Genomic DNA, 22465 nt, shown 5'->3' with positions numbered 1-22465 from the left:
TTACTTTTTTTTTCTTCTTTTTTTTTTTTTAATACAAGAGCTATGTATTTAAAAAATACACAATTTTTATTTTTAACTTCTACAGCATAAACCCGTTGAACATTTTTTGCAATGAGCAGTGCAGGACCCTACATAAACCAATCAATAAAATGTCCAAACTCCTGCACTGCCTTTGGAGCAGGGATCAGGCTGTGGGGCCTCTGCCACCTCTGCTACGGTGGCAACTCTTGTTCCCACTTGCTGGGCCTGGGTGGGTGCAAAGGATGGAGAGAGAGAGGTGGGAAAGGGATGCTGGCTCATGCCCAGGCATCCCTGAATTAATGCTCTTTTTCCCTCTCCGTGCTGAGGGTGCTGGCCTTCAACAGATCATGTCCCCAGCATTCCTGGAACAGGGTCTTTTGTGGCCAGGCCAGCACACAAAGTGGTCCCCTTGGGGACAGGGGTCCTGGTTTTCCCCCTATCCCTCCCCCAGCTGCTCTTCCCAGACAGTCCTAAATTGTTTTGGCTGAACCAGAGAAGAAATGAAGAATGGGCTGGCCTCAGGAGTCCATCTCCCCGGTGAGTATCCAGCATGCCCACTTCAGCATCGCCTTTGAGATCCTGCAAAACCAGACCGGGGGAGCCAGGGTGAGAAGGGACCCAGCTGGGGACACGAGCAGGGCAGCCCAGTGGTGAAGGGTAAGGCAGAGTTTGGGGACCTGCTGCAGGGGTGCAAACAACATCACCCACATCCCATGGGGACAGCCATGGGGGGAAACAAGGGACTGCCATACGAAGCCATCACGGCACTGGCACTGACCTGACAGATCTTATCTGCTTGCAGAGCTCGGGGCTTGGTGTGTTGTACTTGTACTCGACGGGCTTCTCATTCACGTACTGCAGAAGCAAAGGGGAGGGTGACGCTGGTCTGCCCCAGTCACAAAACCCAGAGCACAGCCCCACCAATGCCAGCCTGAGACCCTGATACACCTAGGAAAACTCTGGAGTCCCTCCCTCAATCACTTCCTGCTCTTCCAATCTTATTTTATCCAGAGAGCTGGAAGATGCTCCAGCAAGCGTCAGTTCTCACCCAGCTCAGGCTCAAGTACATCTTCACCCTGTGCCCCAGATCCTCCTTTGGGAGCGCTGGGGCCACCATCTATGTTGACACCTGCTTTCAACTCCCCATCCCCACCAGCCAGGCGAGGAAAGACCCTGGGGGGTGGACACCAGCAGTGGGGGGACACAGAGAACCTCCCCAAGGGCCCCCCCCCCTCCAGGGGACCCCACCAGCTGCTTCATCTTTACCGGCTGCAGAGCTCTGTGCTGCTCTGGCTTGGACCTGGAGCCGCTCACTGGGCATGCTTGCTCTTCCTCCTCCTCAGATGGCTCCTTTCCATGCAGCAAGTCAGTCTCCTCTCTTCTCTTCTCTGCACCCTGTGTGCTCTCAGGCTCCATCTGCCTGCCTGTGTCTCTCCCCCTGTCCCATGGGGCACTTCGAGGATGCTTCTGCCCACTGAGGCCATCTCCCATCAGCAGCTTCCTCTTGGCACATGCAGCACCTCCTCCCGGGGTCCTGGCATGAGCCGGACCACATTTCAATGTATCTGGAGGGAAAGCTGTGCCACTGGAGTCTGTGTGCTTCCTGCAAGGCATCTCTTTGGGCAAGGACTGCAAAGGGCTGCTGGGCAAGACAGGAATAGCTGGAGAAAGAGATGGCAGGGTCGCCCAAGAGCCCCCCCATACCTGCAGGCCCCCAGCAGTGCAGGGGGCATCACAGGCTGCCTCCGAAGCTGACACCGGACAGGTGGTGCTGGTCTCCACCAGACTGGTATCACCATAGGAGCAGAGCAGGGAGGGAGAAGAGGTCTCCACCAGCTGTCCCTGTTCCAGCAAGTTGGGGGTGTTGCTGCTAACAGCCATATCTTGCTGGGTCTTCAGTGAAAGGCTGCGTTGAAAGCTCTCTGCCAAGAGAAAATGCATGGTCAGCTGGGGCAGGCGGCTGGTGGTGGGACCTGTCCCAGCATATCAGGTTGGGCAGGAGTGTTGGAGCTGGAATGATGCAGGCACAGGGCAAGGGGAGCACCACAGCACCACGCTTTGGCCAAGGGAAAGCATGCCAGCATCCAGGATGAGCTATGTGGTCACTCACTGAGGGGAGTTGTCTCCTGTCAGCCAGGCAGGCTGGATGCTCTGGGGCATGGAGACTCACCATCTGAAGACTCCAGGACCAGAGATACTGGGGCGAGCCTGTTCCAGGGGTTGTCCAGGGATACCTCCGAGGTCTCCGACAAGGCTGTAGACCCGGTGGCTGCAACGATGAAGTTGTGAGGGATGATTTTTGCAAAGAAAGTGGCTGCCCACTCCCAAGCCTGCAGTGGCTACAAGGAGCAGTGCACGAGGTCTGGGACAGAGACAGCACTCGAGGGGAGCACCGAGAGCCCTTTCCAGCCGCACCCAGGGTGTTCTCAGCCAGGCTCCTTCCAAGACCTCAGCCAGCCCCTGTAGCACGTAGTGGAAAGGCAGATGCTGCCCAGAGAGCAGGAGGGTGGGAGGAAGACCTTCTCCTACACCCTGCACTGTCCAGGACAGCAGCTCCCTTTGGCTTCTTCGCTACACAGAGCTCTAGGAAGTGCTTCTGCAGCAAAGCTTGGTGACACAAGCCTGTGCTGAACCACAGCCAAACAAGAGCCTGCATTCAGGCAGGAGACTCGGGCTCCATGATGGCATCAAAGGGACAAAATGACTTATTGTGCTCCCAGCACAATGAACCAAAGCTACTCAGCTTCAGGGAGGCTGCAGGACGATTCTCTACCCATTCAAAGGACAGCTGGGAATCCTGGTCTCCTAAAGACCTTGGTCAAGCTAGCACCTCCTCCACTCAGTCCAAGGAGATGGGCTGCACTAACTGCAGAGGAAACTACTACGAGGCTGGATGGAATCTGGAGGCCCCACTACTCACAGCTGACTTGGGATATGACGCTCGCATCACTTGGCACCATCCTGCTGTCACCACTCTTCCCAGGAGTTGCTTTGATTGTGTCTGCAATGAAAGGGGTGCTGCTGGTTGCATCCCAGCACTCTGCAGAGCTGGAGCAAAGGAAGCAGCATCCCCACCCCAGGGGACCCCTTATTTCACACGCTTGAGCATGGAACTGCCCGCCTAGAGTCTACTCTGCAGATGAAGCCACTGCACTGACCTGCCTTGGAAGCATCACAAGCAACCATGTCCTCCTCAGAAGTGATCAGCAGGGTGTTGGCCGGGACTATGAAGACATCCTCACCCCACTGAAATGAGACACGTTGTGTGGTTTTTGCTGGGCAGTCTCACTCCAGATAGAAGAGCCCACCCGTACCTGGCAGCTGAACACCACCTCTCTCCACAGTGAATCCCCAGCTCTGCCCATCACCCTTCCTCTTCCTCCTCCCACCCCTCCAGGGCACCATGAGCTGTCACAGTCCTGTCTCACATAGTCACAACAGCCAGACTGACCTTTTTCTTGCGCTGTGCTTCCCACTTAGTGGTGGAAACCTCATCCTTCACCGCTGCTGGCGGCTTGTTGGGCATCCACAAATCCAAGCATTCCTCAGCATTTTTCTTCAAAACCTCCAGCTGGTTCTGTCCTATGGCATCAATTAGCTGAGAGACAGATGCCTCTGGAGCAAGAACACATGAATGTCAGTGGAGAAGACACTTCAATTCAGGCAAGCTTCACTTGCAAATGTTTTTACTCTTGATGCCTGACTGTCCTGTGCACTGAACACTGAAACCTGTGGAAACACACAAAATTCTATATTTTCTTTCCTTCTAGGAACTATTTTTCCTTTCTCCACACAGGTCCTGGAGCAGCAGCACGAGCACAGGTGTGCGACGGTCCATGCTGCTGTAGCTGTCAGCACCACCTCATCCTGCTTTGGGCTTAGCAACATTGCCTTGTGAGACCTGGTCAGGTTTGCACTACCTCTGCCTAACCTGGATCAAGCTGAGGAGAGCCATGAGCCCCAGCAGGCAGCCAGAGCATCACATGCCCCCCGTAAGCCTTTACCTGAGCTGGCAGCGTTCTCCAGAGCGAGACTCCTCCTGCAATGACCAGGAAGACAAAGCCAGGTAAGGGCTAGGGCAAACGCGGGCCAGCAGCCCTTTGCAGCTCTTGGCTGCAGATTGAGCACCCTGGCTTGGGAGAAGCAGCTTGTACGCTCTCGTCATGGTGTCTGGAAATATTCCCCAACAACAGCCAGCCCTGTACTTACATCCAGAGTTCCTTTATCTTCTGCAGCACAGAAGGCTCCTCGTTCCTGCAGCAAAAGAGAAGCCAGTTACCGACTGTCTCTGAATCCCCACCTTCCTTCACAGCTTGCAATTGAGGCAGTTCCTCTTTCAAAGAGCAAACAGTCCCCACCACAACCAGGTCACACCAGGACTCCCAGGGTTAGTGCTGCTCCAGGAAGATGAGGGAGCACCCTTAAAAGCAGAAGCCCCACCCACCCCATGGACCGTACCCGTTAGATGCCTCCATTCTCTGCCTCTCCATAGGCAGCACAATGAACTGCTGGGCTGTGAGGTAAAACTCGCAGTCCTCCTGTGGGGAAAATGGAGCCATAAGGCACCTCTGCAGTCCCACCTCCCTCAGGGCCAGCAAACACCCATCTGAGATCTGCCACCAACCCTCCAACCAAAGCGCGGACCTCATCACAAAGGACAACCCCCTTCAACTGGGGTTTTGTACCCTTCTACATCAGCCGATGGCTCTTCATGAGCCACACACCAGGCTGGGCCAGCCTGAGGCCACAGAGACACTCCTGACCCCCTGCAAGGAGACAGCAGGCAGCTCTGCCACCAGTGGTCCACACAGGTCTTCTGCCGCTGCACAACAGCAGAAGGTCACAGCCACGTGGCCCTGGGGGAGATGCCCCACATCCCCAGGGAGGACTCATGCCATGCCCTGCCCCAGTGCCCAGGCCACCTGCCACAGACCGTCCCAGAAGCTGCAGATGAAGACAGAAGAAAAGCCACCCATCATCTGCCTCCAGCTCCTGGGGGCAGCTCAAAGCAGGTACGCATGCAGGAAGCACAGCAAGATCAAGGAACAAGTTGCTTCCACTCATCAGAGCACTTACCAGTCTGGCCTCCTCTCGGAAACACACTGTGTACTTCTGTAAGACAATAATCCTGCAAATAAGGCTGGAAAGCCTGACATGCATTTGGGTGCTAGAAAAAGAACAGAGCAGGAACATCTTGGAGAGATGAAGAATGGAGCTGGACCACCCAGACACACAGTGGTGTTCCCCACAACAGCCACACCAACCACGCTGGGGCACGCTGGAACATGTTTCAGCATGAGCATCAGGGACCGAGGCCTCCCAGTTCCTGCAACTTATTCCTGCTGCTTATCCCTTGGCTCTGCTAGCAGCACCCCACCAGTCTAGGGGTGTCCAGATGGGGAAACTGAGGAAACTGAGGAAAGCACTGACGGAACAGCCCAGGTTAAATGCTCTGGCTCCTTTCACAAAACCCACGGGCTCTTTAGTCCTTTCTAATCATGTCTAGATGGCATCACAGCTTCTGCCATGGACCCCTGCCCATCCTAGCCAGCTGAAACTGGAACTCCGGTGTTCCAGCTTTCTTTTCTTAGCAGCTCTTTCATGCAAACTTCCCACCCTGTGGTTGCTTTAGCTTAACACAACCTGAAACGAGACCAGGCAGAAGCCCCACTAGCAGCTGTGGAGAACTGCTGTCCCAGCCACAGCCGAGTCATGGTGCAACCCACTTTTCGTCCGCCTGCAGAGCTTTGGATGTAATGACCACACGGATGTAGTAGGACCCATCTGAGACCTGGAGGACAGCATCCTGGAGGACCCCAGGTTGGCCTGGAGCAGTTGAGTCTCTCAAGACCTATCAAGAGATTGGGGAGGGGGAAAAAAGAAATCTCACTTACAGACTTTCCCGTGAACAAGGACAGGACACCACACCTGGCTGAGAGCCTGGACTCTTCGGAGAGAAGGTCACCAGTCACTGTGAAGCCAGGTGGTGACGCTTACCCCAAGGCCAAGGGGTACAGCACATGCCCAGGCCTCCCGACTGAACTGAGCAAGCTCCACACTGAGACAGAGGAGGGACGTGCCACATTGTGCAAGAGAGCAATTGGAGGCAAGGTGGGAGAGAAGCCACAACCAAGCATTTTTTCACCCAAATCAGCAGCAGGAATCCAGGCAAAAGGGGTCTGGGCAGGCCTGGGGCATGTGCTCCTCTGCAAAACAGAGGGAGACGGTAACCAGCAGGATTGCTACAGCCATTCCCTTCTTTTGAATAAAGTTCCTGGTGTAGCAGCCCTGACTCTGTATTAAGCCAGGTCCATGCTGGGTCAAAACCACCCCCGAGGAAAGCAATAAACTCCTCCTCCAAGACTCAGTGAGTCTGCCCTGTGAGCTGGGAGCTGTGGATCAATCCTGGCCTGCCCCAACCCCTACAGCCCTGAGCTTCTCCTGATACACACCTATGATTTGGTCACATACATCATGTACATTGTTCACCTGACTGGTGACGTTGGGACACAACGCATGAAGAGCGGACATGAAAAGGCATGTCCCGTCATGCATGAACGCCGTCTCCATTTGACAAGAGGTGTGCATATGTCCTTCAATAGGTGCCCACCATGCTAAAAAGACCAGTTGTTTTCAGCTGGGACTTTCTGACAAGAACAGCCTGCCAATCCCACCGCATAAAGCTCCTGTACAAGCCAACAAGGCTTGCTGCCGGGTTTAAGGATGCCCCTGACACTAGCATCCTGCTCCTGTAGGTACCTGTTGTGGTGTAACCCCAGCTGGCCACCAAGCACCACATTCATTTCCCCTACAGTGGGATGGGGAAGAGAATCGGAAGAGCAAACGTGAGAAAACTTGCGGGTTGAGATAAAGCCAGTTTAACAGGTAAAGCAAAAGCCACACACGCGGGCAAAGCAGAACAAGGGCTTCATTCACTGCTGTCCATCGGCAGGTGCTCAGCCATCGCCAGGGCAGCTGGGCTCCATCACGCATAATGGGGACTTGGGAAGACAAACGCCATAACGCTGAATGTTGAATGTCCCCCCCTCCCTCTTCTTCCCCCAGCTTATATACTTGGCATAACGTCATATGGTATGGAACAGCCCTTTGGCCAGTTTGGGCCAGCTGTCCCAGCCATGTCCCCTCCCCATTTCCCATGGCCCCCCAGCCCTCTGGCTGGCAGGGCCGGAGAACCTGCAAAGTCCTTGACTTGGTATAAACATCATCCAGCAACAAGCAAAACCACCAGCGTGCTATCAATGCTGCTCTCATGCCAAATCCAAAACAGCACTGCACCAGCTCCTGAGAAGAAAATCAACTCTGTCCCAGCCGAAACTAGGACAGTACCACAGCTCAGCCACCAGCAGTCCTCACTGGATGCATCCCCTCGTCCTGGTGGGAGAAGGCCAGCGTGCAACTGGCCAGTCCCACCGCGTGCTCACTCGCTATGGGCAACTCCTGATGCCCAGCACAGGCAGAGTGGCTTGGCCCACGCTGCAAGAGAGCACCAGTACCAGCAGCAGGTAGGGCTGCTCATGGGCCTGGGTAAAAAAACACAATAAAGAAGAGGGTAGGTTTGGAAATTGCAGTTCTGAAACAGATAGAAAAGAAGATGGGCAGAGCTGGAACACAGGGCAAGCTGGAGAAAGGCTCTGCCGCTCAAGGTACACTCCCAACCTTCCATTCATTGCGGAGGCCTCGGGTGGGTGTCGGTTGGAGAGTGGCCACACTGAGGCAACTCTCCCCATTAATCCCTTGAACCCTCGGGGAAATCCATTCATCCACTGCCGGGTCCTCATCAGCCCAGGCACAAGAGATCTCCTGCCTGGGAGAGGGGACTGGGACAAGAAGTAGGGAACCAGTGATTTCACCACCTTCTGCCTTCAGACAGGATGCGGAACAGGACCACAGGGTCTTCTCTCTCTCACTGTCATTTGTTTCTCCCCATCTTGTCTATCTTTCTGTTTAAATCACAACACCCATCTTTCTCCTTCCTGCTCCCATGAGTGAGGAGACATCTGAGCTGCCTCAAACATCTACTTCCCCAAAAGACATTAGGAGATCGCTAACAATAATGTTGTCCATGGCAGGATACTGCTACAAGCCCCCACAGGCTGCGAGAGAACAGTAAACTAGAGCACTAGAGCTGGGTTTCTCCAGCATTCAGGTCTTGACCTGGTCATCACAAGGCAGGGACCGCATGCCCTGCCTGTGTGGGTCCCACGTCTGCTGGGGCACCCAGCTGTCCCACAGCACCTCCATCCAAACCCTCTAAGTCCACAGCAAATGATCACCAGCACTGACTTTGTTTGGCTGTTTTCCTCCTACTTCCTTTCTGCTGCCCATCAGACCTCAAAGAGGCACGAGAGGCCCCTGACTAAAGCTCTCTCCTGCCCCACCGGACAGATCAAACGTCAAAGACATCACCAGCATTGCACCAAAAGCTCTCCAGCCATGATGCAGGGGCCATGCCCTCAATCACCACACAAGAGGTTCTCCCAGAAGAGCCAGCAGCCAGGGGAGAACGAGCTCGTGGTTCCACCAAGGTTCACCACCAGATAAGACAAGGCTCCAGACACCTCAGCAGGTCCTGCTTCTGCCTCATGCTACCCACTGTCAGGACCACCCGTCAAATGACATGGTACAAGGAAGGATGGGATGCAAAGAGGAGGAAGAGGAAGCCAAGGCAGCCTGCAAGTGTGAGGCTAGGAGGGAAGAGGATCTCGGAGACTTACAAACTCTTTGGATAAGAGCAGGGCAAACCTACCAGGGGTGCAAACATCAGCCAAAGCTGCCAAAAATGAGCAAAGCAAAACTCCTCCACCTCAAGAAAAAAAAATAATCAGGGGCTTTGAGGAGGAACAGTTGCCCACCCATAGCCACCAAATTGGGAACTGCTGAACACTTCCAGGAATTTGGATTTCAAACAGTGTCGGAGACCTTTAGAACAGTCCCTCTCGCTACCTACCTGCAAGACCTGCCCGGCCACGAGACACTCATGGGTATCCACCTGCTGGGAATTCAACAAGAGGTTGACAATCCAAGGCTGCAGGATGTAGATTTTAGGAGCAGATATATACTTGGACTCATACACAATCCTGCGGGCGAAGAGAGGAGGCACCAAATCATACATGTGGGACACAGCAAAGTTCCATCATCCCGGGAAGAGTTTTGCACCCCTGACAGAGCCACAATCCCGGGAGACGGCTCAAATCCAGCCCAAGCCCACCCATTTCTCCCCCAGGACACCCATCCCCAGGGAGCCGTGCCAAGGTAGATGTGCTGGGGGGGGTTCAGCACCCTGCTTGTGCCACCAAGGGCGGGGGGGGGGCACCCGCAGTGTCCTGAGCCGCGTGCAGGCTGGGACGGGCCTTTTGCAAGTCTCCCACCCAGCTCAAAACGTGATTTTTCTATCTCTTACTATATTATTACCCCTCAATAATTATTTTCCCGCGCCCAGGCCTTAACCACCCACCACTGCCTTCACTGTAAAAGGGGGAAGGGGTCTCTGTGCTGGGTAAGGGACGGGCAGGGGGGGCACGGGCAGGGCACAGGCGGGGCCCGTCGGCTCACCCTGACACCAGCAGCTCCTGTCGCTGGACCAGCTGTGACCCCGCGGCAGCCCCCGCAGGACCGGCAGCCGCTCCCGCCATTGCGCCGAGCAGCGCCCGAGGAGGGGCCGCGACCCCGGAACAGGAAACGGGAGCCGCGCGGGAGGGGCGTGGCGTGGCGGAAGCGACGGGAGGGGCGGGGCGGAAGGGGCGGGGCGGAACGGCCTGGCACAGGCACCGGCAGCGGCTCCAGACCGGGGCTGGCACCAAGGCGGCCCGGCACATCTTGGCCCAGCTCCGTTCCCAGCCCCGTTCCCACCGCCATTCCCAGCTCCACCCCCACCCCCAGCAGGCTCCCCGCCGCCCCCCGCGCGTTCCCTGGGCGCACGCCCGCACGCCCGCCCTGTTGTTGGGCCGCCTGCCCGTCCCCGCTGCCCGGCGGCTGGGCACGATGCCGCCCACCGGAGCGCTGCCTCGGCCTCGCACCGCGCCCTTTCCCGCCGGCTCCGGCCGCTCCCCGCAGCCCCGGGTCTCCCCGACCGGCCACCCGTGGGAAGCGGCGCCCTCCGGCCACGACCGTGGCCTCCCCTCGGGGCGTTACGGCCACCTGCCCGCTCCAGCCCAGGTAGCAAAGCGGGCAGCACCCGGCGCCTGCCGAAGGGACCGCACCGCCTGCTCGGGCGTGGGTCAGGGCTGGGACGGGGCCACCGGAGCTACGGCTTGCTCCGGCCACTGGCACTCCATCCCCGGGCTGTGGCTGCTCACGTGGGCTTGAGTGAGCACAGCGAATTGCCACGACAAGATGGATTAGTGCTACACAGAGGAGTAGAGAGCAGGGTGTGTTTTAAAAGCAAAAAAGATAATTTATTGGGACTGTTGCATCAGATAGCGCGTGCGTGGAGGATCCCATCTCTTGAACAGGACGGCTGGATGTTTCCCAGTTGCAAAGGTCCTTGCAGCAGCAGCCCCAGATGGAGCAGGTGATGCTCCTCAGGCTGATGCCCACCCAGTCCTGCCTGATCGCCTGCCTGATCTGTGTTATTATCTCAAACTACCTACCAAACGTCGCTGAACTATCTTAAATGTATCTTCTTCTATTACAAACTGTCTGTCTACGGTTTGGGCAATGCTGCAGCAGGAGCCACCTGGGGAGGCCATGGGATGCTCAGATCCTCCCCGCAGAGCGTTCATCGGTGCGTGGAGACACGCAGGTGCTGCTTCTCCATTGCCTTTAGGCATAGCAGGAGCTCCTGGGGGAGCTTCAGGCCTGTCCTGAAGCCCCTGTACCCATCAGTCAGATGTTTTCCTTGGAAGTCAGCTGGGAGTCTGGTGCCTCCCTGCAGCAAGAGCAACAGCGTATGGACCACCCTGGGACTGAGTGGCCATTGTGTGCAGTGTGTGTGCCTGGGCACGGCCCCATTCCCGGCCACACCACAGTGATACCTGTGGGGCAACACTGAATGTTATCCATCTGTCACACCTACAACTTAAATACTGTAGCTGTTGTCAGAGCAGACCCGGAGGAAAGGGTTGCTCCAGGCAGCTCTGGAAGGTTTCCAAGCAGTCCTGGAGGGTTTCTAGGTGTTTCAGCCTGTTGAAGTGGCCAAGGGACACTTGTCTGTTCAAGCTTCATCCTCAACCCTGGCTTTGGCCTTGCACAAATTAAGGCCAACAAACTGTGCTGCGGGGGGTCAGCAAGTCCACCCTTGCCTGCCTGACCTCAGGGGAGGAGAGGGACAGAGCCTGGTGTCTCAAGGGGGAGCTTAGCGGTGGGAGGGCATGTCAGTGCAGGAACGGGGGTAGTTCTGGCCAAAAGCCAAACGGCTCAGGTTTGGCGGAGCAGGGAAGGTACAAAGAACAGCTCTCCAGATGTCCAGGCCAAGGCATTCCCTGTCTGGGCAGGACACTCGGCTCCCTTTGCATCATTCCTCAGCTTCTGGGAAAGGTGGATCACGGGTATGGACCACAGCCAAGCGGCTGAGGTGCAGGCAGAGAATTTGCTAGAGCCACGGGCTGATGCAAGCCATCGTGGGAAAATTCGAGATAGCTGAGTAGCAAAAGGCACCAGCAGAGTCAAGGTGAGAGCAGCGCAACAGCATGGCAGGGCTTCGCGTCTGCTCCGTTCTGGTGACGGGGGCCAACCGGGGGATCGGCCTGGGGCTCGTCCGGCATTTCCTGGGGATGCGAAACCCACCCAAGTGGGTCTTTGCGACTTGCCGAGACCCCAGGGGGCAGCGAGCGCAGGTGAGGCTGGGCTGGGCGGCAGTGGGCTGTGCTGGGGGGGGCGCTGGGTGCCAGGGCGGCAGGGTAGAGCCAGGAGGGGGTCTGCAAAGGGCTTGGGCTGCAGCTGGGCACCTGCAGCACAGGGCGGCCGGGTTGGGACAGTGGTGGGACCAGCTGTGCATGGGATGTGCAGAGGGGACAGTGGCATGTAGCAAGTGTGGGAGGCATGGAGCCCCATCCGTCGGGAGCAGGACAGCCGGAGCAGGGTGCTGGGTGCAGGCACAGAGCTGGCGTGACACAGGCTTTGTCTGGGAAAGGCTGAGCCTCGGCGCAGCCCCTCCTGCCTCTCCGTACCCACACGGTGCCCTCTCTCTCAGGACTTACAGAATGTGGCCTCCAATCACGCCAACCTGGTCATCATCCCGCTCGGTAGGTGCCCCGAGGTGGGGGTCCCTCGCCCCGGTTCCCCTCTCCACCTGGCACCACAGTCCCGTGCAGTGCCGGCAAGTGCCCTGGTGCTGTGCACACCCTGGGAGCCCAGTGCCATAAGGGAGCCACACTGATAGGTCGCTGCCTTTGGGGACACCTGGTGCTGCTGTCCTGGGGGACACACAGGGGATCCCAGACCACCACGGGGACGTGGGTGCTGACCTCCCCTGCATCGGCTCTGCAGAGGTCACCGACCCCACCAGCATCAAGGCAGCTGCAGCCAGAGTTGGGGAGCACGTGGGGGGCTCGGGGCTGAACCTCCTCATCAACAACGCTGGGATGGTGATAAATAACACACTTGATGACGAGACGCCAGAGAACATGACCCAGATTTACACCACCAACACGGTTGGGCCCCTGCTGCTGGGCCAGGTGAGACCCTCACCTGAGCTGGGCTGTCCCAGGGGGCACGAAGGGTGGGTGGGAGGGGGTCCTGCCTCCGCTCTGGTGCCTGATGGGCTCTCGGTCAGTGAGAGGCTCGTGGAGCAGTGGGCTGGAGCTCAGGAGCTGGAGCCTGGCAGGCTGGGGCAGGGGGAAGAGGAGGGAGGATGCTCCGGTGCTGGTGCCAATGTTGCCCACTGTGGAAGGAGCTGGTCCTCCCCTGTGCCCCTCCACGTGTGCCCCTCTCTCCTCTCTCCTCGCAGGCGTTCCTGCCCTTGCTGAAGAAGGCTGCCCAAGGGAGCCCGGGCTCAGGGCTGAGCTGCAGCAAGGCAGCCATCATCAATATATCCAGCTGTGGGGGCTCCATCACTTCTCCCTCTGGCTGGGATCTGCTTCAGGTTGTGTCATACCGCTGCAGCAAGGTACTGCCACACTGTGCAGGGGCCAGGTTTGGTTCCCCTGCTCTGTACCTGATGCGGGGTCTGCACGTGTCCCCTTGCAGCCAGCCGACCCTTCCCACCGACGACCCTGCCCTGTCTCCCCGCAGGCTGCCCTGAACATGCTGACCAAGTGCCAGTCCCTGGGGTACCGGGCGCACGGTGTCCTCTGCGCTGCTCTCCACCCTGGCTGGGTGCAAACTGACATGGGGGACTCCGTCGGAAACGTGGTAGGAGTTTCACCTCGGCGGGTCCATCGGAGCCCCTGGGACGGTTTTCCCGTGGGAGGGAGCCGCTGCCCTGAGCCCCTGCCCGCCCCGTCCCCTGCCCTGGTCCTGGGTGCCTGTGGCCCCATCCCCTCGGCTCTCCCGGTGCTCCGAGCGGCTCCTGCCCCTGGCCCCGGCTGCTGCAGGGCAGCCCTTGGCCAGCCCTGGGGCAGGGGCTGCCTCTCCCCCTCCGCCCCGCAGGCCCCCTTGACGGTGGATGCCAGCGTGCGAGGGATGCTGAAGGTGCTCTCCTCCCTCTCCGAGAAGGACACCGGCACCTTCCTGGACTGGGAAGGGAAGGTCCTGCCCTGGTGAGGTGCCGGCCAGACTCCTGGCAGTGGGGCCCTGGCCGCTGCTCCCGCCTGCCCTGCATCCTCAATAAAGCCCTGCCTGAGACCCCCGGCTATGCTGTGCGCTGCCAGGCCCCTGCCCGAGCACCCCCTCCTCACCGCGGGCTGTGTCGGTGCCCCAGCTGCCCGCTTGACCCGCAGCTGTCACTGGTGTCCCCATGAGTCGCAGCCTGTGTGTCCAGTGACACCGTCACCGACCCCCAGAGACGTGCCCCCCGGGAGGCACCGGAGCCAGGACAGAGCCCCTCTCCCTGGAGGAGAAAGGCGGGATGTCCTGATGCACAGGGCCGGCTCTCCCCCTGCCCAGCTGCGGGGCACACCCGGGTGTTCAGCCCGGGGTGCCCGAGGGGCTGGGGGCACAGGGACCAGCTGCCCTCTCCCCTCAGCTGGGGGATGCTCGGCCGCGGTGGGACAGACGGACAGACGTGCTCGGGCAGCGTGCAGGGACCATGCGCTGGGCTCAGCCCAGGCGTTTGGGGCTGGGGGCGCAGAGACAGAGCAGAGGTATCAGCTCCCGGTGTTTACAGAGGTGGGGGGTACAGGGGGCTGCAGGGCCGCGCGTGGGCCGGCCAAGGGGAGCGAAGCTGCTTCCCATGCCCTTCCCGCTCCCTGGCAGCCCGGGGCGGCTGGGGGCGAGCAGAGGCCCGTGCCAAGGGGCGAGTGGGGGGCTGAGGCGCAGGCAAGAGGTGCCGCCTGCGCGCCCGTCACCAGGGCAGGCTGCTCCCTGCCCAGTCGAGGAAGGCTCCGGAGGTGTCCTGCGAGAGGCTGGCCAGCACGGCCAGGATGCCCCGCATGCTGCGCTCCACCATCAGGGGCGCCTGCAGGGGAGGACAGGGCCAGTGTCACTGCTGCAGGCTGCGAGCAGCACGGAAAGCAGCCGGCCCTGGGCAGGCAGGAGGGTGCATGGCCCGGGGAGCAGCACCCACGGTGCTCGTGGGGGCATTTCCCCCCCTGCCACCCCCCTGCTGTCCGTGCTGAGGGTGCCAACGGGGCTGGCTATCCCGTGTGCTTGGCACTTGGCACGTGCTGCCCGCTCCCTGCCTGCTCTGCCCCAGGAGATGGTCCTGGCATCACAGCATGACACAACATCCCCTGCCCTGAGTGCCCCTGCCCTCCCTGAGAGCTGGGGGCACAGCAGGAGTCCTGCTGACCCTCCCCTGCACAGCCCAGTACCTTCTCCGTCCCCATGTCGGTCTTCACCCAGCCGGGATGGATGGCCGTGCACAAGATGCCCTTGTCTTGGAAGTCTGCAGCCATGCACCTCGTCACCATGTTCTGGGCAGCCTAGAAGAGGCACCGCCGTGCCAGCATGACCTGGGGCATGGGTGGGCAGGAGGGGGGACACTTCCCAGCCAAAAAATGGCTGTGGGGGTGGGCAACGGGACTTTGCCCTGGGGTAAAGCATCAGCACAACCCACCTGAAATGCTCAGTCCTGGGTGCTGCTGTCTTGGTCTCCATGTACTTGGAGAGAAGCAGGCAGGGGGTGGTGGCCTGGGGAAGGCGGGTGCCCCCAGGGGCTCCCCTCCATGGGCACTGTGTGCAGAAGAGCATTCCCAGCACCTCCCCTGGCACCTCAGCTTGCTGGCACGGTATGCGTACATGGGGGCCTCTGGCACCCGGAGGCACAGCCCGATGGAGCCCAGCTTGCTGGAGATGTTGATGACCGCAGCCCTGCTGCAGCTCAGCCCCCCCTTCCTTGCACCCTTCGCAGCCTTCTTCAGGAGGGGCAGGAATTCCTGATGCAAAGACACTGACACTCTGTTAACACACAACGAGCCCGAGCCTGAGCACTGCCCTGGAGGTCTCTGCTGTGGACCAGGGATGAGCAGCTGGACAAATGTCACAAGGGCAGGGGATGGGGAGGATGCCCCATGGAGGGACCAAGCTCCAGCCTTTCCCTTCCCCAGGGATGGAGTGAGCTGGCACAGCCAGCCTGGGGCGGGCAGGAGCTTCAGCTGGGGAGGAGCGAAGCATGGGAGATGCTGGGGCTGGACTGAGCTGCCTCCCTGCTTCCTTGGCTGGGCAGAGGAGACCTGTGGTCCTGGTCTTGCCCCATCAGTCTGCCTCGTTCAAGAGAGCAAGAACCCACCCAACTGAGGGCACCTTTCCCACGGGGAACATCTCCTCAAGAGGGAGAAAGCCAAAAGGTCCAGATGTACCTTGGCAACCTGGAGTGGTCCGACCACATTGGTGGCAAACATGGAGAGCATCTCCTGTGAATCCAGGGAGCGCAGCGTGGCCTGCGAGCTGATGCCCGCATTGTTGATGAGGAGGTTCAAGCCCTGATCCTCCAGATGAGACCCCACAGCCCGCACGGCCCCTTGGATGCTGGACAAGTTCACTGCGTCTGCCGGGACAAAAAGCAGAGTGGAGGAGAGCTCCAGCGGGTCACGCAGCATTGGCTGGAAAGCGTGCTGTGGCTGGAGTGCCTCTCTTTAAACCAGCATTATCCAGAAAGAAAGGACCGGGTTTAGCAGGTCAGGATGTTAAGCACATTGAAATGAGCAGCCGTTTGTCCTCACCTCTTGGTTTCACAGCCTCAGTGAATTAAACCTCAGTTCAGCTCCTTTTTGCTTGTACAGAGGCTACTGGCGAGAAGAACGTAGCTGTGTTTGCTGTCTGTATTCAAGGGATCTGTGATTGCACAAGGGGTGCTTGGTCCTTGCACACTGAGACTGCCCGTTTTATTTCCATCAGGGGCCAACACAGCTGGATGGGCACATTTTAAGGACAGAATCCCCATCTCGGGGGAAACAACCGAGCTACACTCTTCAAGTCCTGCTCTATTGCGCAGCAGGTACAGGGGCTGGGAACACAGCAGGGGCACATTCATTTCATTGTTGAATTACATGATGATCTTCTCTGGTTGATATACATTCTGAATGATCATTTAAAGCTATCTTTGCCTTTTTTAACAATTTGTGCTTAAACTGATCTTCACAGCCTAACTTCCTATAGCTTTGCAGCCGTTTGTATGTGAAAATCCTTTCTTTTTTCTTCAGATATTTTTTGTTTCACCTTGTTACTGATGAGGATTTGGAGCTGATATATTAGCTAAGTAATAAAATATAAATAATAATAACAATAATAATAATAACAATTATTATTATTGTTTGTGGTGGTGGTGGTTGTTGTTACTATTATTATTATTATATTTGGGATATAACCTGTAGTATTTGTCTGCAGGCTCTGAGCCTGAACTTCCCCATCTCTACAGATGCTCTGGCCAAGTTGTGGGGACAAACCTACCTCAAGGAACCAGAAACAACTGGAATTGTGCTAACAGGGATAAGCATTTCCAGTGCCTTTTTCTTCACTTAAATATTGGTATCTTTTTGAAAATCTGCCATGCTTTAATTGCAGGATTTTTTGGCTAAAGCAACAGGAGTGGTATTTTTTGTGTTCAGCTTTTGGGTTTGCTTGTTAGGATGTGCACCCGCTACCAGGTGCTCGCCCCACTGACGTGGCCATTGTCTATTTAAAAGAGGTCATCTAAACACCCTCAGGGTCTGAAATGGGCCAGTTAGGCCAACATTAAACTTTATATATTGCCTTTTAATATCCTAAGTACACCACCGAGCCCTTAAGAGACTTGAGTATTCAGAGCGTGCCTTTGCTTCCCGCACACGTTTCTGCACACAGTTATTGCAGCTGCTGGTCTGACAAGCCTTCTGTGGGGGGCAGATCATAGAGCCAGATTTCTTTTTTGCAACTTTTTGGCCCCTGAGCTGTGTTTCTGGAATCATGCTTAAACAAGACTGACTTAGCAGAGGTTTGTAAGGCTGAAGACTCCTTTCCTGGAGTATTTGCTACACTGATGAGCAGCAGAACAATCCTTTTTCCTGGCATTTTTAACTGGCCTGGTGTCTTATGGTGGTAAGCAAGTATTCGAGTGGCCTGGGACTTGTAACCACCTTGCCTTGCGCAGCACAGACCTTCCTTTGTAGAGTGTCAGAAAACATTTTAGGGGAATTTGACGAGATAATGTGCTGTGGGGCTGCCATCTGTGAAGGGATGGAGACTTGGAATTTGACAGGACATGCGTGGCGAGCTGCAGGACATATCACAGGGTGCTTCTTAGTGACTCCTCTTTAGATAATGATTCAACGGAGTTCAAGGCTCCATCGCCCCCCCACGTGTGTGGCATCTTTCAGGCACTTTGGTGAACAATTAACTGCTCTGTTTGGACTACCCGAGTCATTTCTCCAAGGGGCCAGGCGTGTGGGACCAGCACATCCCTAGTGCTAGGCCAGCAAAATTTGCTGAAGGAACAAACTCTTTTCTCCTTGGAAGAAATAAAGAGGATAAGGATGAGGAGGAGAGAGAGCGAGAATGAAAGGAAGTGACAGGTCATGCATTTTGGAGCTATGTTTTAACTGTCCTTTCTGAAAAGTGGTACTCCTGTTACTGGTTTGAAGCCAACCTGTCTGCAAGATGGAGAAAGACAGACTAAAGCAGCTTATATTTTTTTAAAAAATACTTTGTTGCTGTTGGATTTTTCATAGCTTTTTAGCTTATTTTGGGGCTTTATAGACAGTCTGGGTTTTGGGGGGTGTGTGTGTTTTAGTAAAGGTTGTTTATTTAGCAGTCAGCCCCTGGTGGTGTCCCTTTCATGTTGGCCATGCTTTGGTGAGCAAAGCAAGCATGCTCCCCCATCACGTGCTGCCGGCTGGGGCCCACAGGTAATTTTAAAGGTGCTGTTTCTTAACACAGAGTACCACATACTTTAATAATATGTTTAATAACATGAGAGAGATTTGCTGCCTCTTTGTAGCAAAGTCTCACTTCAGGAATGCCTTCTTTGCTAAGAAATACTAAAAATTTACTCGAAATTTTCAGGTGTTTTTAAACACATCATAGGTAGAGACCGATAGGGGCTTTGCACTGCTTTGACTCAGTTTGCTTGTTACTGGCTCTAAGGAAATGCATTTAGAAGGTCTGGCTGCTTCTCACCTCACTTATCACAGCTGCAGCAATTCTGGTGCAAATGCTTCCCCAAAACACTTCTTTTGGGTTTGGATGTTTTTTCAACCAACTCTTCTTAAAAAAATAGTGGCTGTGAGCAGCCCCTGCTCTCTCAGACAGCATCGTCTGCCTCCAGGCACGACTGCAGGAGACCACGCTCCTCAGCCCGGTGCTCCTTATCTCACACTTCAGCCTGGTGTCCCCCCCCTGCAGGCCCCCGTCCCTGCCCTGCACCTCAGAAGGTTCCTGCATGTGAACACCCTGACCCTGGCAGCACCAAACGCTGCCGTGGCTGCGCTCCCTTTACTCCACCAAGTCCCTGTGCTGTCCAGGTCCATTTGCCACCTTCTCCTGCTGCTCCCGGGCGCTGCTGACAAAGGCCAGCAAATCTGGCCTGCCTCCATGGGAGCAGGGAAAGGACAAAAGGACATCTTCCCAGTCCAGGCTGCAAACATCCTGAACTGGAGCATGCTTCTGGGTCTGAGCATCAATCTGGGATACCAACACTACTGAAGGCCAAATTTCCCATATGCATCCTTTTAGCCCGTTTCTTTTCCCTGTTTTTTACCTGCAGCAAAGGAGATGCCGACTGTGGCCACCTCCAAGCAGACCCCAAACCAACCCTCCTACTTAGGGACCAGCCAGTAAGTTTGCTTGCTGTGCTCTGCCTTGCTTTGTTTTGCGAACCTGTGTGTCCCAGCCCAAAACTCAGGCACCATATTTAGCATCTTTGGGAACAGAACGCATACCTTTCCCATGAAACTTGCTCAGCCGAGGTGTACAGACCCGCTTCTGCCTGTCTCCAAAGCCAGTTTGACTGCTTTCAGCCAGAGGACAGCTCTGGTTGGAGAGGGAAGCCTGCCCAGATGTGCACCGATCCCTCCCCACCTGGCAGAGCTGGAGCTGCCTGGCTGCCAGCATTGAGGCAGGCTGCCTGACAGAGCTGCCCCTGGTCCCATCCCCAAAGCAAGCAAAGGGCTACAAGCAATGCTGGGCGCAGGGAGGGAGGTTGCTCCATACCTAGCTGGACCAGTTTGATGCCAGGGTGCTGGGCAGCTAATTCTTGCAGGGCCTGGAAACAAAGTGATGGAGCAAGGGAGGCGGTTAGAAGCCACCAGCAGCACAGCCAGGTCTCCCACCCGTGCTCCCAGGTCACCCCAGCTGCGGCCAGGCCAGGGTGGCTTTGGTTATTTGGTGGAAAGCGTGCAGGACCATTCCCAGAGGCCAGGGCAGGGCAGCATTGCCATGGCTGGCAGGAGAAGGGTGGTGCTGAGCTCAGGCACTGCCCCCTGTTCTGGGTGATCCCAGCATGGAGAAGGGGTTGACCGGCCATTGGCACACCCAGGAGCGAGCCCTGAGGACATGGGCACCATGTCTGCCCCGGCAGCCTCATCCCACCCAGCTAGGTCAGGCACTGCCATAACCAGGGGGCTGGGGGCAATAAGACCCCGCCAGAGCACTCCTGCCCCACTGCTGGGCCACCCAGCCAGGGCCAGCAGTGAGGTGGCAGAGCCATGGGGACTGGGAATCCCCTGCGCCCACCGGGCTCGGGACCATCCCCATGCCCTGTGCCCACACTGACCCTTCCCTCTCGGACCCTCGGGGTTGCGGCAGGTGGCAAAGATGTGCTGGGGGGGGTCGGGGGCTGGCGGCGAGCTGCCTCACCAGCTCCCGCCTGATGCTGCAGTTGGACCCTGTCACTAGGACGCTCTGAGCCAGCGCAGCCATCTCAGTGGCCGCCATGCCAGGCGGTGACACATGGCAGGACTGCTGCCATGCCGCGCAGTGACACATGGCAGGACCACCGCCGTGCCAGGCGGTGACACATGGCAGGACTGCCGCCTGCTCGGCACAAAGAGAAGCCAGGCACAGCCCAGGGTGGGGCTGCTGGCGCCCACGGGGACAGAATGGTGCCAGCACCAGCCCCGGCCCCTCACCAGCCCCACACAGAGCCAGGGTCCCAGGGTGGACCAAGGGCTCCCTGGCATTTTGGCACATGGGGCTGCATGTCTCCTGCAGTGCCCAGTTCCCCACCACTTCCCTCCTCTAAAGCCCCAGATCCCAGGGTCCCTGTAACTGCAGGAGGAGGGTCACTCCTACCACAGGTTTGGAAGACCACTTGGAAACAGCACCAGGAAAAGGAAAACAGGTCCAGACCTCTCTGTGACTGGCAATCTCCCACTTCGGGGGGTGAGTTTGTGATAGCTGAACCCAGGGGTGGTGATCCAAAGCCCAACCTGGGAAGTGCAGGACAGGTATTTCTAACACTGCAGGATCAGGTCACACCAATACCTTCACCCACAGTACCCAGGAGCCAGCAAAGAAGACCCCAGTTTCCTGCAGCCCTGACCACTCGCTGCTGGGGCTCCAGGGTCATGGCCATCACCCTTCTCCTTTTCTCCTTGCTGACGGATGCTGCTGGATGCTTATCAGCCCAAGAGGTGCCTGCAAAGGCTCCTGAAGTCCAGATCAGCCTGGAGGCACGGGTTTTTAGGAGACAGGAGTGAGGTGCTAAAAGAAACAGAGCTGCCATGTTAAAAGGCTCAGCTGAAACAGAAGAATTGGGGCAACCTGAATTTAATATGTGAGAGAAAATAAGAAGAGGAAAGTAGTGGGCAGGAATGAGTCTGTCTGGATGTGCCCAAATGGACCTGTCTATTGCCCAGTCTCACTCGGTCTGGTGGAGGGGGCAGAGCTGACTATTCCCTCCAAGTATTTCAGTGGTTCCAGGTCTGGCAATCACCAAAGAAATACTTGGGCCAGGTGGTGGGGCTCCAGGTTTGGAAGATGTGCTTTCAGGTGATGTAGAGCATGGAGAAGAGGAAGCAGTGATGTTTCCTTCCACCTTGGTGGGTAGACTATTGCTCCCCCAAGAGGTAAGCATGCTGGGTGTGGATTTGCATGCTGTCAGACTCGGACCCGCTGTAGCAGGGGTTATTAAGGATGTAATCACCTGTGCAAGTAATTGCACTGCACAGACTTGCCCGTGCCTGCTGCTATCTGCAAGCAGCATCCAGAGCAGTTTCCATTAGGAACCAACAAGACCAGAGTTTCCTCTTTTCCTTCCAGGCTTCCTGGGAAGGAAAGAACAGACACAGGAACGGTGTGAACGGCCGCAGGCCAGCACCGAGCAGGGCAAGGCGAGCAGCAAGTGAAAGGGCTAACCAAAGCCAACCAAGGCCAAGGACAGCAGCACAGATGTGCTCGTGGCTCAGGATCCACAGCCTGGGCCAGAAGGGATGCTCTGGGGAGGAGACAGGACTGAGCTACAAGGTCCCATCACCGCAGAACAGCTGGGGACCGTTCAGGCTGGAGGGGACTTGGGAGGACTCTGGCCCAAGCCTCATCAGGGGGAGCAGGGTCAGCAATGACTGCAGGTTGCCCAGAGCTTGAACCAGACCTCACGAACCTCCAGGGACCCCCCAGTCTTCCGGGGCCCCCATTTCAATGCCTGACTGTCCTCACAGTGAATTCTTCTGCCCAAGTGGCACCTCCCCTGTGTGCTGTGCCTCTCGGCCTTGGGCCTGAATAGTGAATGCTGTACCACTTATCTAAAGGATGACGTACCTATGTTTAGTTAAAAGTTGGGAAATGTCCAAGGACCCTTATTGCCACATGACAGATGCACAGACTGCTAAGTCCTTGGGTTGGTTATCTTTAGAAGTAGCATTTTGTCTTAAGATTCCTGTTGTACATGCAACATGGCGAAGATGGAGACTTTAAACATGGCCGCTGAGGAATAGAGTTTGCACAGAGACAACTCCTCAAGGACACTGTGCAG

At 56.9% G+C, this 22465-nt stretch overlaps 3 protein-coding genes across 4 annotated transcripts; 1 reads left to right on the top strand and 2 right to left on the bottom strand.

Moving 5' to 3' along the window:
• Positions 1 to 47: 47 nt before the first annotated feature.
• LOC119157927 lies at positions 48 to 9726 on the bottom strand. 2 transcript variants are annotated; one of them, XM_037409334.1, is made up of 14 exons: positions 9595 to 9726; positions 8990 to 9119; positions 5748 to 5872; positions 5098 to 5188; positions 4480 to 4559; positions 4231 to 4275; positions 4026 to 4060; positions 3473 to 3636; positions 3180 to 3267; positions 2942 to 3022; positions 2192 to 2290; positions 1288 to 1943; positions 800 to 876; positions 48 to 600 (listed from the first exon to the last, which is right to left on the bottom strand). In XM_037409334.1, the coding sequence occupies exons 1-14, from the start codon at positions 9672 to 9674 to the stop codon at positions 540 to 542; spliced, it is 1812 nt and encodes a 603-aa protein (XP_037265231.1). In that variant the 5' UTR covers positions 9675 to 9726; the 3' UTR covers positions 48 to 539. The 2 variants fall into 2 exon arrangements, with proteins under 2 accessions (XP_037265231.1, XP_037265232.1); XM_037409335.1 differs by lacking the exon at positions 2942 to 3022.
• A 1928-nt stretch (positions 9727 to 11654) lies between these two features.
• LOC119158041 (C-factor-like) lies at positions 11655 to 13764 on the top strand. The gene is made up of 6 exons (XM_037409557.1): positions 11655 to 11816; positions 12173 to 12224; positions 12469 to 12656; positions 12929 to 13087; positions 13213 to 13332; positions 13570 to 13764. Exons 1-6 carry the CDS (start codon positions 11670 to 11672, stop codon positions 13681 to 13683), a joined length of 780 nt encoding a protein of 259 aa, XP_037265454.1. The 5' UTR covers positions 11655 to 11669; the 3' UTR covers positions 13684 to 13764.
• Positions 13765 to 13861: 97 nt separating this feature from the next.
• LOC119158000 (C-factor-like) lies at positions 13862 to 20412 on the bottom strand. Its single transcript, XM_037409454.1, is given in 7 exon segments — positions 13862 to 14536; positions 14892 to 15002; positions 15228 to 15455; positions 15879 to 16066; positions 19705 to 19746; positions 20267 to 20321; positions 20323 to 20412. Coding segments are annotated over 7 exon segments (828 nt in total). The 3' UTR covers positions 13862 to 14422.
• Positions 20413 to 22465: the final 2053 nt, after the last annotated feature.

The sequence above is a fragment of the Falco rusticolus genome, chromosome 15, assembly GCF_015220075.1.
Source record: "Falco rusticolus isolate bFalRus1 chromosome 15, bFalRus1.pri, whole genome shotgun sequence".
NCBI lineage: Eukaryota > Metazoa > Chordata > Aves > Falconiformes > Falconidae > Falco > Falco rusticolus.
Note: the sequence above shows the minus strand (reverse complement) of the source record. Positions and strands in the feature narration are given on the sequence as shown.

Bases quoted from the DNA above. Each gene is read 5' to 3' on its own strand.
- LOC119157927 (XM_037409334.1), bottom strand. From the start codon at position 9,674: ATGGCGGGAGCGGCTGCCGGTCCTGCGGGGGCTGCCGCGGGGTCACAG. The intron at 4,276-4,479 runs GTACGGTCCATG...CTTTTGCTGCAG, and splicing joins AGAATGGAGGCATCTAACGG to GAACGAGGAGCCTTCTGTGC. The intron at 3,268-3,472 runs GTCAGTCTGGCT...GTCTCATTTCAG, and splicing joins AAGCACAGCGCAAGAAAAAG to TGGGGTGAGGATGTCTTCAT.
- LOC119158041 (XM_037409557.1), top strand. From the start codon at position 11,670: ATGGCAGGGCTTCGCGTCTGCTCCGTTCTGGTGACGGGGGCCAACCGG. The intron at 12,225-12,468 runs GTAGGTGCCCCG...TCGGCTCTGCAG, and splicing joins CCTGGTCATCATCCCGCTCG to AGGTCACCGACCCCACCAGC. The intron at 12,657-12,928 runs GTGAGACCCTCA...CTCTCCTCGCAG, and splicing joins GGCCCCTGCTGCTGGGCCAG to GCGTTCCTGCCCTTGCTGAA.